We start from the raw sequence: 16000 nt of genomic DNA, 5'->3' as shown, positions 1-16000 counted from the left end.
TGGTGAATCTCTGGAATTCTCTGCCACAGAAGGTAGTTGAGGCCAATTCGTTGGCTATATTTAAGAGGGAGTTAGATGTGGCCCTTGTGGCTAAAGGGATCAGGGGGTATGGAGAGAAGGCACGTACAGGATACTGAGTTGGATGATCAGCCATGATCATATTGAATGACGGTACAGGCTCGAAGGGCCGAATGGCCTACTCCTGCACCTATTGTCTATGTTTCTATGTAAGGGAGTGGGGTTGCAGAAGGCTGTATGTATAACAGGTAGGTGATTTCAACTTCCGTTACACTGACTGGGCCTGCTACAGATTCGAGGCTATGTGGACGGGGGTGGAATTTGTTAAATGCGTCCAGGAACGATTCTTCAAGTAATATGTGGTAGGGCCTGACACAGAGGAGGCGACACTGGGCCTCCTATTGGTAAATCAGGCAGACCAAGTGACTGAAGTGTCAGTGGGGAGCCAGTGACCATAATTATATCAGTTTTAATAAAAAACAAGTAAATACATTATATTTCAGACATACAGTGAGTTGATACCACAACTGGAGTCTGTGTCGGGTGTTGGGCTGTTTAAAATACAGGGTCGCTCATGTATGAAAGAGACGAATCCGATTCCAGGGATCAGAGACTCTGAGGAGCGGCGGAGTCAGCGAGTTTAACAGTTACTGAGCTGGGAAACTACACGTAACCCCCGAGAATCCACAGCACGGGTCGATCGTCGAGGTAATTCCACCCTGGGAACTGTGCAACGGGCCACCTGTCTGAGCTGTGAATGTGCAGACGTGAACATTGTGTCAGAGAGTGTGTTGAAGGGGCGGGCGGCTCAGGCTGATGTCACTGTGTTTGTGGGTCCGAACACTTTGCCGGATTTCCCAGCCCCTCTGGTGAAAAATGTGAAGCTATCAGTGGCACCCGATCGCCCCACTTCCCAGCTCAGTCTTGAAGTTGGAATTAACCGGATAGTTTACGTTGGTTTCGATATTTCTGACGATAAGCAGCGAGCATGTCAGCGATTGGGGCAGAGAACGCCCTCAGTGCAGCAGTGAAACCGGGAGAAATGGAAAGCGCTGCCTTTAATTCGTATCAAATCTACTGGACAATAAACATTCCGGTCTCAGAGATGCACCGAGGCCAGTTTAGGTCTCCGAGATATCTGATTTTAATTGGAATCGGAGAGTTTTTGAGGACAGAGAAACACAGCGAGGCGAAGGGGCCGTGATCTGAGAGCAGGATGTCTCCGCCCCGTCCGCTCGCTGCCTTTAAGTTGCGCTGTGCCGCCGCCTCTCGCTTCATTTCTCACTCAGTCCTGAGTGTCAGAGAGAGTTTGTGTAGAGTCACCGACATGACCGAGACCGCAGCCGCCGAAGCGGCTCCTCAAGCCGTCCCCGCCGCCCAAACCAAGGCTCCCAAGAAGAAGAAGGCGCCCGCCCGGAAGAAGGCAGCCGGTCCGAAGCTGAGCGACCAGATCGACAACATTGTGGCGGATTGCCACGATCGCCGAGGGATGTCTTTCTATGCGATAAAGAAGGGACTGGCCGCCAAGGGTGTGGATGTGGAGAAATGCCGCCACCTGATCAAGACGGGCATCAAGAGGAAATTAGTAAACGGTTCCCTGGTTCAGATCAAGGGCGTGGGCGCCTCGGGTTCTTTCAAGACCGGTCAGGGAGAAGGCGCCGTGAAGTCGGCAAAGAAAGCGGTTCCAGCAGCCAAAACCTCCAAGAACAAGAAATCAACGTCCAGGAAAACCCCGATCAAGAAATTACGGGCAAAAAAATCAACCATCAAAAGATCATTGATGAAGAAATCTCCCTCCAAGAAAGTTGTGGCCAAGAAACCAGCGCTTAAACAAATGGCGGCGAAGAAATCATTGCCCAAGAAGGCGGCGCCGAAAAAACAAAAAAAGGCCGTAGTCAAAAAGGCGAAGGCGGCCAAGAAGCCGGTAAAAGGCCAGGCGAAGACCAAATCGGCGAAACCCAAGAAGGCAGTGTCCAAAAAGTGAATTATAAAGCGCACATTGTAAAGACCTGAACCCAACGGCTCTTCTCAGAGCCACCCACATCTCTCAGGAAAGAGCTGATCCAGACACAAGACAAGCTCAGTGCCAGTGGGGACGCGTTTAAATTACCGGGGGTTCCTTGTAACTCGCTGACATTCGCTGCAACCCCCACCCCTCCCCCCGGTATCCAGTATATGGAATACAACTAAATGGTATGTCCCGGCTAAACCTCACTCGGACTGGGCATACGTTTGGCTTCAAGCTGAGTTCAAAGCCGTTTCCTTGTCAGTGAGACAATAACACTGACAAAATCCCCGCCTCAGAGCCCATGCATCAACTCAGTAATATTGCCAGATCATCCGTGTTAAAAGCTGCTGAACGCTGTGGGGTGGGCGATATCGGCAGAAGGAACGGGCTCCGAGGATGAACCGGAAGGAGACAATTTAATTTGACAACGATAATATCACTGACGGACTTTTACCACGGAATGTGCTCCGCTATAGGATCTTTGATTCAGTCCCTGTATTTCACACTGTGCTACCACTGTAGAAGGAGAATGGCCCGGACCAAGCAGACAGCGCGCAAATCGACCGGAGGGAAAGCTCCTCGCAAACAGCTGGCGACCAAAGCGGCGCGGAAGAGCGCTCCAGCCACGGGCGGAGTGAAGAAGCCTCATCGCTACAGGCCCGGCACCGTGGCTCTGAGGGAGATCCGGCGCTACCAGAAATCCACCGAGTTGCTCATCCGCAAACTGCCCTTCCAGCGCCTGGTGCGGGAGATCGCTCAGGACTTCAAGACAGACCTGCGCTTCCAGAGCTCGGCCGTCATGGCCCTGCAGGAGGCCAGCGAGGCTTACCTGGTGGGGCTCTTTGAGGACACCAACCTGTGCGCAATCCACGCCAAGCGAGTCACCATCATGCCCAAAGACATCCAGCTGGCCCGCCGCATCCGCGGGGAGCGCGCCTAAACTCCACCTCTCCACCAACAACAAACGGCTCTTTTAAGAGCCACTAATCCGGCAGAAGAAAGAGCTGTGGCTTTCTAATGTCCTTTTACATCAATGTTCTCTTCTTTCTGCGGGGTTTTATCTGAATTCATGCCGCAGAGACTGCTGCTGAGTGGAGTCTGACCAGTCATTCAAGTGTAACTGGTTTCGATGTAAATGCCAACACGGCTCATAATGGTGTGTACACGACCAGCCCCTGTTCGCTCTGCGCCCCCTTTTCTCACGCGCTCCGGGTTCAAGGACAACAAACGCCTTTATTACGCACTTTCCACGCGCGCCCCTCAGTCGCTGATCAGTCCTTCCACAGACACTGAGTTACACCATCTCCATAATGATGAGGCCGGTTGGAGGGACAAAGGCGGCGACCACATACTCCAACTCCAAGTAACGACCCACACAGCGCTGACGCTGCTAACGGAAATCCTAATGGCTCTGCTCACGCCCGGTCTCACTGAAAGTGTTGTGTTAATATTTGGACACCGCATTGATGCAACTGGTTCGATATTTCATTCGCAGGCGATAGTTCTCATTCTGTTTAATTTGATCAAATGAGCCGTCCAAACCCGGTATAATCTAGATGTGAGTACATTCCTGCCCACCTCATTGAAACAGAAACTTCACCCTCGCCTTTCTCGTTAGTTTGTCTCAATCTTCTTACAGTTCTCTCAGTGACCCATCCCTTCAGATTGAATTAACGTAAACAAGATGTTTGTGTGTTTGTTGCTGCTTCTGTTTTAGTTGTGAAGTGACTGACTTTTATTGACTGCAGTCTGTTGTTTTGAACGAGTGAGTCCCGGTTTCTATTCGAGAAACATTGCTGCGACGGCTCCGAGAGTCATTAGACAATTGATCGTCAATAGTTGATCCGAAAATAGTTGTATTCGCTCCATAGATGCTGCCTCACCCGCTGAGTTTCTCCAGCATTTTTGTCTACCGTCAATACTCTAATGTCGTTTATGCAAAGATCTTGTTCCCATAGGTTAGCGGTTTAAAATAGTAAGAATGCAATCCTAGGAGTCTCTCACCATGAAACTAATTCACACTCGGTGTGTTTTGTAGGTGGGTCAACATAGAATAACTGTGGATGCGGAGAACCATTATCATACATAAATGTGTCATTAATATCTTAAAGTCTAAGGTATTGCTGAAAATATATGTAATTTTTGGGCGGGCTTTTTAAATGTCAGTTCTTTTGTGGAGCGACGGTTGTTTTCCTATTTATGACTTTATGAATTGTATTTTATACAATGACAGATGACTGGCACTCACTGTGTGAATTAAACACATTTAGGTTTATTATTGGCGTCTGGTCATTGGAGAACGAGGCAGCTCTACGATTGGCCTATTTCATATTTCCAATGGGTTGAAGCGCAGCGCCACCAATGGTAAGCGCCCCACCACATTCCTCTCTAGAAGCTATAAGCAGGGCCAGTGCAGGGATGGATGGACTGGGAATTTATACTTTGCAGCATTGAAGGCTAAACAATGACCTTTTTGATGTGTACAAGAAACTGATGGGCAGGATAAACTGAATGAAGTTTTTTTTTCCCCCAGGGTAGAGGATTCAAAAAATCAAAGGCACATGATGAGAGTGAGATGGAATAAATTTAAGAGAAACCTCAAGGGCAACACTTTTATTCAGAGTGTCGTCCACATCTGGAATGAGCTTCCAGAATTGACAGAATTATGAATCTAACCCTATATCACACACAAAAACTTCCCCCGCAATGTAAATTACCCTGCGAGTCGGGTCGGGTAGGTTCCGGTTACTACAAAATCAACTCAAACACTGCTTGTGAGCCATTTAAAAAGAAATGATTTAAAAAACATTAAAAAAGACAATTACCAGAGTCAAATTTTATTCTTGACAAGAAGTATGAACTGACAAAATTATGAATCTAATCCTATATCACACACACAAACTGTTGCCCCGCAACATTGATTACACTGCGAGTCGGGTCGGGTCAGGTAGGCTCCGGTTACTAAAATGGGCGGGGAAAAATGCCCAGGATCCCCACCGTAGCGTACTACACGTCAGCCCATTGTATTTCGCAGGAGTGGCCTATCTTGCTCTGCTCTAAGATCTTTGATGCTGGCAGTTGAGAAATTGCCAGAAATTCTGCCCAAAACAGGTGACAGACTGTGAGTGAGAAGGGGGAGAGGGTGGACTGAATAGATTATTGGGCTGGCAGTTCAGTCACTTACGGCTGGTGGGCTGGCAGTTCAGTCACTTACAGCTGGTGGGCTGGCAGTTCACTTACTAACGGCTGGTGGGCTGGCAGTTCACTTACTCATGGCTGGTGGACTGGCAGTGCAGTCATTCACGCCTGGTACGCTGGCAGTTCATTCAGTTATCGCTCCTCCCTTCATCCCCCCCACTCTGCTCTTTGCCATTCCCCTCCCTCCCCCCACACATTCAGTCCATCTCCCTACAACCTCCCCCGCCTCCCCCCCCCCATGCACTCTTAGCGGCTCTTGCACAGAGCTGCCATTCCTGCCTAATAGGTTCCCATTTTGATGAAGAACACGCAGGCATGAAAAGTGGAAAAAGGATTTATTAAAGTTTAAATTGTGAATTACTTAAAATATAAGAACAATTTAAATGTTAAAGATGAGAGTTATTAAGTTCTTTCTTGTTGTGTTCTGCTGCTCACTGCCCCTTGATGGCTATTTGCTGTTGATAAAAAAGGAGACAATTTTAATATAGAGATTGAGCGGTTGTAATTTGTTGTAATTCTCAATCCTCTGGACTCACTGAAGAATTTGTGCAAAACATTTTTTTGAGGCGGGGGCTGTCAAGGTGTGGTGGGGGGTGGCTTCTTATTTTGTGTGGTGTGCACAGCCTAAAGTTGTAGGACAACTTGTCCTATTTGATCTTCTGTTTGTGCACGTCGAGTTGATTGCATTACTTGAAACTGGGCGGACCACGTGAAGGTTGCAATCTTCCCCCCCGGGGGTGGCAAACGTCCTGCAGCCGAGAGAGGGGGACGGCTTCAGGCGGGGGCTCTCGCGGGCTGATGAGGGAGGGGGTGTCCTGCAGCTGGGGATGGGGGCGGCTTCAGGAAGGGGAGCATCCTATAGCCAGGCGGAGGGTAGCATCTTGAGGTGGGGATGGCAGTGGGGGGGGGAGAGGGGAAGGGGGGGGGGGGAGAGGGGAGAGAGGGGAGGGGGGGAGGGGCACACACACACACACACACACACACACACAAACTTTATTATGAACCAGCATCTGCAGCTCCTTATTTCAACCAGTTCAACACAGGGATTAGCGGGTTTGCTAAATTTAAATTCTGTTGTTGATTGACGATTGGAAATGTCTTTACTTCGGTGGCGGGGAAGATGCTGGAGTCAATTATTAAAGAGGTAATAATGGGTCATTTGGATAGCAGTAAAAGGATTAGTCCACGTCAATATCACCAGACTGATTACTGGGATGTCAGGACTTTCATATGAAGAAAGACTGGATAGACTCGGTTTGTACTCGCTAGAATTTAGAAGATTGAAGGGGGATCGTATAGAAACTTACAAAATTCTTAAGGGGTTGGACAGGCAAGATGCAGGAAGATTGTTCCCGATGTTGGGGAAGTCCAGAACAAGGGGTCACAGTTTAAGGATAAGGGGGAAATCTTTTAGGACCGAGATGAGGAAAACATTTTTCACACAGAGAGTGGTAAATCTCTGGAATTCTCTGCCACAGAAGGTAGTTGAGGCCAGTTCATTGGCTATATTTAAGAGGGAGTTAGATGTGGCCCTTGTGGCTAAAGGGATCAAGGGGTATGGAGAGAAGGCAGGTACAGGATACTGAGTTGATCAGACATGATCATATTGTATGGCGGTGCAGGCTCGAAGGGCCGAATGGCCTACTCCTGCACCTATTTTCTATGTTTCTATGTCTATGTTTCCAACATGGATTTATGAAAGGGAAATCATGCTTGACTAATCTTCTGAAATTTTTTGAGGATGTGACAAGTAAAATGGATGAAGAGGTGCCAGTGGATGTAGTGTATCTAGACTTTTAGAAGGCCTTTGATAAGGTCCCGCATGGGAGACTGGTGACTAAAATTAGAGCACATGGTATTGGGGGTAGGGTGTTGACATGAATAGAAAATTGGTTGGCAGACCGGAAGCAAAGAGTAGGAGTGAACGGGTCCTTTTCAGAATGGCAGGCAGTGGCGAGTGGAGTGCCGCAAGGCTCGGTGTTGGGGCCGCAAATGTTTACCATGTATATTAATGATTTGGCGCCGACCTGTAGGGGGTATGGCTGCCTAGCCTGCAGCTGTCTGTTTTTAATTTCTTTTTTCTTATTTTTAGTTTAGTGTTTTGTTTTTAAGGAGTTCTAGCATTTTTATGTGTGGGGGAGGGGGGGGGAAGGGGGAAACTAATTTTCAGGGTCCCTACCTGGTCGGAGATGCAGCTTTTCTCCGGGCTGCACTTTCGACCCGTCCTCGCGGCCTACCAGCGGGCCTGGAGCGGCATTTCCTGAGGGGACCGCCCGGAGCCTCGGCATCGGCTGCGGCGGCATCGGCGGCGGCTGTGGAGCTGCGGGTCCGAGGAGCGAGGGGCCGCCCGGAGCCTCGGCATCGGCGGCGGCAGCACCGGCATCGGCGGCGGCGGAGCTGCGGGTCTGAGGACGGCGGTGCAGCGCTGGAGCGCCATTGCGGGGCGGGCGGTGCCTTGCCTGAGTCGCCGCGCTGGAACTCCGGTGAGCTGGGATAAAAACATCGCGGAGCTGCGGGCGGCGGCGCCGAACTTTACACCGGGAGCCTGGGATCTCGCGACGAGATCGCCAGTTGAGCTCCATTCGGCACGGCCTTGTCGGCTCCGGAAGCCACGGTCTCAAGTAGGGAGGCGGCCGTTCCAGGGTTCCCATGCCGCTGAGAGGACTCTCCCGACGCCGGAACATCATCACCCGGCGAGGACGGCCTGGAACATCGGGCCTCCGTAGAGGCAACTGTGGAGGCCTCAATAGGCCCGACTATGGGTGGACATTGGGGATGGGACTGGACTTTGTGCCTTCCCCCATAATGGGAACCATTGTGGGGGGATGTTTTTATGTTAAAGCTATTTATTATTGTTATGTTTGTATTCTTTCTAATGTGCTGCATTGGCAAAAGGAATTTCACTACATCTAGGTGTATGTGACAATAAATCAACCTTTGAACCTTTGAATTAGGAGCAACATTAGCAAGTTTGCGGATGACAGTGTGAACTGTGAAGAGGATGTTAGGAGGTTGCAGTGTGACCTGGACAGGTTGAGTGAGTGGGCAGATGCGTGGCAGATGCAGTATAATATAGATAAATGTGAGGTTATCCACTTTGGCGGCAAAAACAAGGTGGCAGATTATTATCTGAATGGGGTTAGGTTAGGTAAGGGGGAGGTACAGCAAGACCTGGGTGTCCTTGTACACCGGTCACTGAAAGTTGGCGTGCAGGTGCAGCAGGCAGTGAAGCTTGTGGCTAAAGGGATCAGGTGGTATGGAGAGAAGGCAGGTACAGGATACTGAGTTGGATGATCAGCCATGATCAAATTGAATGTCGGTGCAGGCTCGAAGGGCCGAATGGCCTACTCCTGCAACTATTTTCTATGTTTCTATGTAAGAAAGCTAATGGAATGTTGGCCTTCATAACAAGAGGATTTCAGTATATGAGTAAAGAGGTTCTTCTGCAGTTGTATAGGGCTCTGGTGAGACCACATCTGGAGTATTGTGTACAGTTTTCGTCTCCTAATTTGAGGAAGGACATCCTTGTGATTGAGGCAGTGCAGCGTAGGTTCACGAGATGGATCCCTGGGATGGTGGGACTGTCATATGAGGAAAGATTGAAAAGACTAGGCTTGTATTCACTGGAGTTTAGAAGGATGAGGGGGTTCTTATAGAAACATGTCAAATTATAAAAGGACTGGGCAAGCTAGATGCAGGAAAAATGTTCCCAATGTTTGGCGAGTCCAGAACCAGGGGCCACAGTCTTAGAATAAAGGGGAGGTCATTTAAGACTGGGGTGAGAAAAATATTTTTCACCCAGAGAGTTGTGAATTTATGAAATTCCCTGCCACAGAGGGCAGTGGAGGCCAAATCACTGGATGGATTTAAGAGAGAGTTAGATAGAGCTCTAAGGGCTAGTGGAGTCCTTAGCGGACAAAAACAGACTGGACAAGCTAATCAGGAAGGCCGGCTCAGTGGTCGGGGCTGAGCAACGAACGGTCCAGCAGGTGGCAGAGGCCAGAACTCTGAACAAACTGGGTTCAATAATGACCAACCCCACTCACCCACTCCATGCCCTGAAGGTGATCAAGAGCAGCATCTTCAGTCAGAGGCTGATTGCACCAATGTGCAAAACTGAGAGACATAGGAAGTCCTGTTTACCAGCTGCTATAAGGTTATATAATGCGCATAAATAACTGCACTTTTTAAAAAAAAAAATTTAAAAATTAATTGTATTTTAACTTGTTAAGTATGGAAGCCATTTGAGGAAATGTGTGGTGTTATGTCTGTCTTGAAGCTGTCGTGGCACTGTAATTTCCTGTAAAGGATTATTAAAGGTATAATCAAATCAAATCAAATCAAATCAAATCGGAGTCAAGGGATATGGGGAGAAAGTAGGCACAGGTTATTGATACGGGACGATCAGCCATGATCACAATGAATGGCGGTGCTGGCTCGAAGGGCAGAATGGCCTCCTCCTGCACCTATTTTCTATGTTTCTATGTTTACTTCTACTTAGTTCCTCCCACTGGTGAGTGCATTGTGCAGCAAGCTTTCGCCATTCTGTTTGGTTATGTGCAATGTGTTCCACCCTCAATAGGTTTGTGTCCCGGGCTTCCAAATCCTTCTGGAATTTCCGCCTCCATGTGATTATTGTTCGGCCTCTTTTTCTTCTTCCGTCAGGTTGCCAGGTCATTGCTATCTTAGATGCACGATCTGGTGACATTCTGAGTACATGTCCTGCAAATTTCATCCTGTGTACCTATATGTCCTGGCTGAGAGGCTTTGTTGCAGTTTCCCGGTAGATATCCTCATTTGTGATGCGGTCTCTGTAGCTAGTCTTCAGGATCTTCCTCAAGCAACGTTGTTGGAATGCATCCAATTTATTTTTCATCTTCACATTGATTTTCCATGTCTCACTGGCAGAGAGGGCTGTAGGGATGATTACAGACTGGAAGAGCTTGACTTTTAGCATCTTGGATATCCCGCCACTAGAACATAATGCCTGCATTTTTCTGAAGACTGATGCAGCTTTACCAATTCGTGAGTTGATGTCGATCTCTACATCTCCATCTACTGTGAACATGCGAATGGTGGTCGATTAGGAAAAGAGGAGATGCAACGAGACCTGGGTGTCATGGTACACCAGTCATTGAAAGTAGGATGCAGGTGCAGCAGGCAGTGAAGAAAGCGAATGGTATGTTAGCATTCATAGCAAAAGGATTTGAGTATAGAAGCAGGGAGGTTCTATTGCAGTTTTACAGGGTTGTGGTGAGACCACACGTGGAGTATTGCGTACAGTTTTGGTCTCCTAATCTGAGGAAAAACATTCTTGCCATAGAGGGAGTACAGAGAAGGTTCACCGGACTGATTCCTGGGATGTCAGGACTTTCATATGAAGAAAGACTGGATAGACTCGGTTTGTACTCGCTAGAATTTAGAAGATTGAGGGGGGATCTTATAGAAACTTACAAAATTCTTAAGGGGTTAGAAACATAGAAACAAGGTGCAGGAGTAGGCCATTCGACCCTTCGAGCCTGCACCGCCATTCAATATGATCATGGCTGATCATCCAACTCAGTATCCCGTACCTGCCTTCTCTCCATACCCTCTGATCCCCTTAGCCACAAGGGCCACATCTAACTCCCTCTTAAATATAGCCAATGAACTGGCCTCGACTACCCTCTGTGGCAGAGTTCCAGAGATTCACCACTCTTGGACAGGCTAGATGCAGGAAGATTGTTCCCGATGTTGGGGAAGTCCAGAACAAGGGGTCACAGTTTAAGTATAAGGGTGAAATATGTTAGGACCGAGATGAGAAAAACATTTTTCACACAGAGTTGTGAATCTGTGGAATTCTCTGCCACAGAAGGTAGTTGAGGCCAGTTCATTGGCTATATTTAAGAGGGAGTTAGATGTGGCCCTTGTGGCTAATGGGATCAGGGGGTATGGAGAGAAGGCAGGTACAGGATACTGAGTTGGATGATCAGCCATGATCATATGGAATGGCGGTGCAGGCTCGAAGGGCCGCATGGCCTACTCCTGCACCTCTTTTATATGGTTCTATGCGTCCAATAAAGGTAAATCTTGTGGCGTTTACCACAGCTTCCCCATTGATTATCAGTTGGTCTATTGGCTGCTGGTCTCCAGTCTGCATGGTCTTTGGCATCTGGCAGCTGATCTTTAATCCAACCTTTGATGCACTCTCCTCCAGAGCTGATATCTCTTTAAGGATTTGTATCGACTCTGCTGGTAGTGCAATGTCATCGGCAAAATCTAGGTCTGTGGGGCGTCTTCCTGTTGCAAAAAACCGAGGGCGGAGCTGTAAGATGAGATGAGAGACGTCCCTCTTTCTGTCTATCACTTTGTCTCCTCCTCTCCCCGCCTCTCACTCTCTGCGTATCTCGGGCAGGTCGGGGCGCTGCGTATAAAATGAGATAGCACCAGTTAAATTATCACTGAGCAGCTACTCGAGTGAAGCAGCATCATGTCTGGCAGAGGGAAAGGAGGCAAAGGATTAGGCAAAGGTGGAGCAAAGCGGCACCGCAAAGTGCTTCGCGATAACATCCAGGGCATCACCAAGCCAGCTATCCGCCGCCTGGCTCGGCGTGGTGGGGTCAAGCGGATCTCTGGTCTAATCTACGAGGAGACCCGCGGGGTGTTGAAGGTTTTCCTGGAGAATGTGATCAGGGACGCGGTCACCTACACCGAGCACGCCAAGCGCAAGACGGTCACTGCCATGGATGTGGTGTACGCTCTGAAACGACAGGGCCGCACTCTATACGGCTTCGGAGGCTAAATAACTACCCCCTTTATTCCAACACAAAACAAAGGCTCTTCTAAGAGCCGCCCACAGCCTCACGGAGGGAGCAGTGACCACGAGATCTGATTAATTATAATTTGTTATAGGTTAACTGGGGCCGATGAGATTTGCAACTAATTATATTGCATCCTGCAGCAGTCAATGTGTTCCTGTAAATGAACATTTTGTTACATTGGTGTTCGGTTGTACTGTTGTGGAGTGGTGTCAAAATCCGGTTTGGTGTCGAACAGTCTGGGTGGCATTAGATTAGATTCCTTTATTGTCATTCAGACCTTACGGTCTGAACGAAATTGTGTTTCCTGCAGTCATACACAGAACCAATAAAAACAAAACATACAATAAACACAAATTAAACATCCACCACAGTGAGTTCACCAAGCACATCCTCACTGTGATGGAGGCAAAGTCTTAGTCTCCGTCTCTTCCCTCCTTGTTCTCCCTCTGCGGTGAGGCGTTCGATCCAGGCCGGAGATGCCGCCCTCCAGTCCAACGGACCTCCGTGGTGATGTCGCCGCCGAAAGCCGGAACGCCGTCGCCGCTCCGAGACGGCCAGCCCCAGCATCAGCTCCGGGCAACCGCCCCAGCTCCGGGACCCGCATTAGGTCATGAAGAGAGGCGTTGCTACATGGAGTCACAGATTCGTGTCGGTGAAATGTCGCCTATTCCTTCCCTCCACAAATGCTGTTTGACCGATTAAGTTATTTCCAGTAATTGGAGTCGTCACACAAATGAAAGTAGATTCAATTTTCTCTCTGCGGATTGATAAATGTCCCCTCATTCGACCTTTCTGAAATTCCCCAGCTCCCCACTCACTGCACCCCGTTGGGAGAGAGCTCCGTGTATCTGACGGAGAGAATGCGGACTGTGTAGAAACCCGGATAGAAGCGGCGCGCTTTGCTTGTGGAAGTTGTTGGCTTTATTCATGGCAACTGGAGGGACGTAACGTGGAATGTGAGTTAGTCCGGGTGTTTCATACGACAGCGGATAAACAGAACGGAAATACCCCGCGCCCACCCCAGCCGGTATTCAGCCCTTCGACAGACACGGTGGGTGACTCTGAAAAGAGCCGTTGGGTCGTTAGATTGACGTTTCGCTGATTTGTTTGCCAGAGGTTGCGCTGCTTTTCTTGGGCCTGGATATTAGGCAGCACCAAAGATCATAGCAGCACCCGCCTTGAGCAATGGTCACGTCTCCCAGCTGCTTGTGGAGCTCCTCGTCGTTGCGGACGGCCATCTGCAGATGTCTGCGGATGCTGCGGGTCTTCTTGTTGTCCCGGGCCGCGTTCCTGGCCAGCTGGACGGTTTCAGCCGTCAAATATTCGAGCAGAGCAGTCAGATAGACCGTTGCCTTTTCTCTAGGAGCCTGTGAACACGGCCCACCGGGAATTGCAGCCCACCTCGGGACGAGCGTGACTTAGGCTTGGTCTTGGCTCTGCCTCTGGTTTTCCCTCGTCCAGTCAATTTCCACAAACTTCTGCGGTAAGAGAATGTGGAAATGAAAGATCCTATAGGATCTTTGGTGGAAATTCTCCTGCACTGGCCCTGCTTGTAGCTTCTAGAGAGGAATGTGGTGGGGCGCTTACTATTGGTGGCGCAGCGCTTCATCTCATTGGTAATATGAAAAAGGCCAATCGTAGAGGTGCCTCGTTCTCCAATGACCAGACGCCAATTGGAAAACAACCGTCGCTCCACAAAAGAACTGACATTTGAAAAGCCCGCCCAAAAATAACATATATTTTCAGCAATACCTTAGACTTTAAGAAATTAATTACACATTTATGTATGATAATGGATCCCCACATCCACAGTTATTCTATGCTGACCCACCTACAAAACACACCGAGTGTGAACTAGTTTCATGGTGAGAGACTCCTAGGAATGAATTCTTACTATTTTAAACCTCTAACCTATGGGAACAAGATCGTTCTTTACATAAACGACATTAGAGTATTGACGGTAGGCAAAAATGCTGGCGAAACTCAGCGGGTGAGGCAGCATCTATGGAGCGAATACAACTATTTTCGGATCAACTATTGACGATCAATTGTCTAATGACTCTCGGAGCCGTCGCAGCAATGTTTCTCGAATAGAAACCGGGACTCACACGTTCAAAACAACAGGTTGCAGTCAATAAAAGTCAGTCACTTCACAACTAAAACAGCAGCAGCAACAAACACCTTGTTTACGTTAATTCAATCGAAACCAGTTACACTTGAAAGACTGAAGTCAGACTCCATTCAGCAGCAGTCTCTCGGCATCAATTCAGATAAAACCCCGCAGAAAGTAAAGAACATTGATGTAAAAGGACATTAGAAAGCCACAGCTCTTTCTTCTGCCGGATTAGTGGCTCTTAAAAGAGCCGTTTGTTGTTGGTGGAGAGGTGGAGTTTAGGCGCGCTCCCCGCGGATGCGGCGGGCCAGCTGGATGTCTTTGGGCATGATGGTGACTCGCTTGGCGTGGATTGCGCACAGGTTGGTGTCCTCAAAGAGCCCCACCAGGTAAGCCTCGCTGGCCTCCTGCAGGGCCATGACGGCCGAGCTCTGGAAGCGCAGGTCTGTCTTGAAGTCCTGAGCGATCTCTCGCACCAGGCGCTGGAAGGGCAGTTTGCGGATGAGCAACTCGGTGGATTTCTGGTAGCGCCGGATCTCCCTCAGAGCCACGGTGCCGGGCCTGTAGCGATGAGGCTTCTTCACTCCGCCCGTGGCTGGAGCGCTCTTCCGCGCCGCTTTGGTCGCCAGCTGTTTGCGAGGAGCTTTCCCTCCTGTCGATTTGCGCGCTGTCTGCTTGGTCCGGGCCATTCTCCTTCAACAGTGGTAGCACAGTGTGAAATACAGGGACTGAATGACGGAGCCGGCTCTGGGACCCGCTTTTAAAGCGTTGGTGAAGGGCCGGCCCACAGCCTCTGAATGGATGGAGCAGAGATGTCACTCACGGTGTCCCATCCCTGCGAGTGGCTGCAGGTTTGTCAGCACCAGGCGGCTGTTTCAGAAGGTCTGAGGCGAGAGTGGGGAGAGAGGGGGGAGGGGGAGGGAGGGGGGAGGCGATACCAATATGATACAGAGATTTGTGACCTGCGGGTGGAGTGGGGGAAGCTCAGCCAACCAGAGAGCACACATTCTATGAGTGTTATTGGTTGAGGATACATTTTCAAATTGCCCGCCAATTTCGAGCAGCCGGTAAACGAGGCCAGTCTTTTGTCTTATAATTCTGAATTCATTCAGTTTCTGTCAACATGACATCAAATTCACTTCAACTTCTCCCTTAAATAATTGACCGAATATGCGGCGCGGATTTACAGACCGGATCCCGGTGCCGAGGGAATTTGTCTCTGCCCGTGACTGGAAATAAACGACTGTTACCCGGGGAACGGTTTGGAGTCGACCCTCCTGTTGTTGCATTAATCACGAGGTACATAGGTAAAAGGGTAGCTGACATCGCCCTGTGTATGATCCTTTACTGTCGGCTGTCGATATTCTTTGCATCTCTAATGAACAAGCTAAACACTTTTGTGTTCAGTGGTTGAACGAAAGGTTTTATTAAAGTACATCGCAATCTGTATCCACTTTCATTCCGGTCACTGCTCTCTCTGTGGTTGGCTCTAAGAGCCTTACAAGAGCGTCTGAAGAAGGGTCTCGACCCGAAACGTCACCGATTCCATCTCTCCAGAGATGCCGCCTGACCTGCTGAGTTTAGCTTTTTGTGACTATCTTCAGAGCGTATCTCCACATCCACGGCAGTTACGCTTGGCGTGCTCAGTGTCGGTGACCGCATCCCTAATCATATACAGAGAGAGGGGGGTGGGAAGATAGGGAGGGCGAGTTAGGAGGATGAGTCCCGGGTTAATTGCAATGATTTCCGCCTTCACTGAGCCTGGTCCCGGGATCGCTTGAGTTTAGATCAGCTCTTTCCTGATAGACGTGGGTGGCTCTTAAAAGAGCCGTTGGGTTCTGGTCTTTACAGACAGTGCTTTTT

The 16000-nt window shown here is 49.2% G+C and overlaps 4 protein-coding genes and 1 pseudogene across 4 annotated transcripts; 3 read left to right on the top strand and 2 right to left on the bottom strand.

Annotated features, from left to right (window-relative positions):
• The first annotated feature begins 1209 nt into the window (after window positions 1–1209).
• On the top strand, window positions 1210–2127 carry LOC116968398 (histone H1-like). The gene has a single exon (XM_033015178.1). It carries the CDS (start codon window positions 1235–1237, stop codon window positions 2000–2002), a length of 768 nt encoding a protein of 255 aa, XP_032871069.1. The 5' UTR covers window positions 1210–1234; the 3' UTR covers window positions 2003–2127.
• Window positions 2128–2545: 418 nt separating this feature from the next.
• On the top strand, window positions 2546–3018 carry LOC116968517 (histone H3). The gene has a single exon (XM_033015285.1). The coding sequence runs from the start codon at window positions 2556–2558 to the stop codon at window positions 2964–2966; it is 411 nt and encodes a 136-aa protein (XP_032871176.1). The 5' UTR covers window positions 2546–2555; the 3' UTR covers window positions 2967–3018.
• An 8564-nt stretch (window positions 3019–11582) lies between these two features.
• LOC116968590 (histone H4) lies at window positions 11583–12059 on the top strand. Its single transcript, XM_033015360.1, has one exon. The coding sequence runs from the start codon at window positions 11694–11696 to the stop codon at window positions 12003–12005; it is 312 nt and encodes a 103-aa protein (XP_032871251.1). The 5' UTR covers window positions 11583–11693; the 3' UTR covers window positions 12006–12059.
• A 1047-nt stretch (window positions 12060–13106) lies between these two features.
• Window positions 13107–13633, bottom strand: LOC116968397 (annotated as a pseudogene).
• A 730-nt stretch (window positions 13634–14363) lies between these two features.
• On the bottom strand, window positions 14364–15029 carry LOC116968524 (histone H3). Its single transcript, XM_033015291.1, has one exon. The coding sequence runs from the start codon at window positions 14824–14826 to the stop codon at window positions 14416–14418; it is 411 nt and encodes a 136-aa protein (XP_032871182.1). The 5' UTR covers window positions 14827–15029; the 3' UTR covers window positions 14364–14415.
• Between the last annotated feature and the right edge of the window lie 971 nt (window positions 15030–16000).

This window comes from Amblyraja radiata, chromosome 45 (assembly GCF_010909765.2).
Source record: "Amblyraja radiata isolate CabotCenter1 chromosome 45, sAmbRad1.1.pri, whole genome shotgun sequence".
In the NCBI taxonomy this organism is placed as follows: Eukaryota; Metazoa; Chordata; class Chondrichthyes; order Rajiformes; family Rajidae; genus Amblyraja; species Amblyraja radiata.
This window is presented reverse-complemented; position numbering and strand designations above follow the sequence as displayed.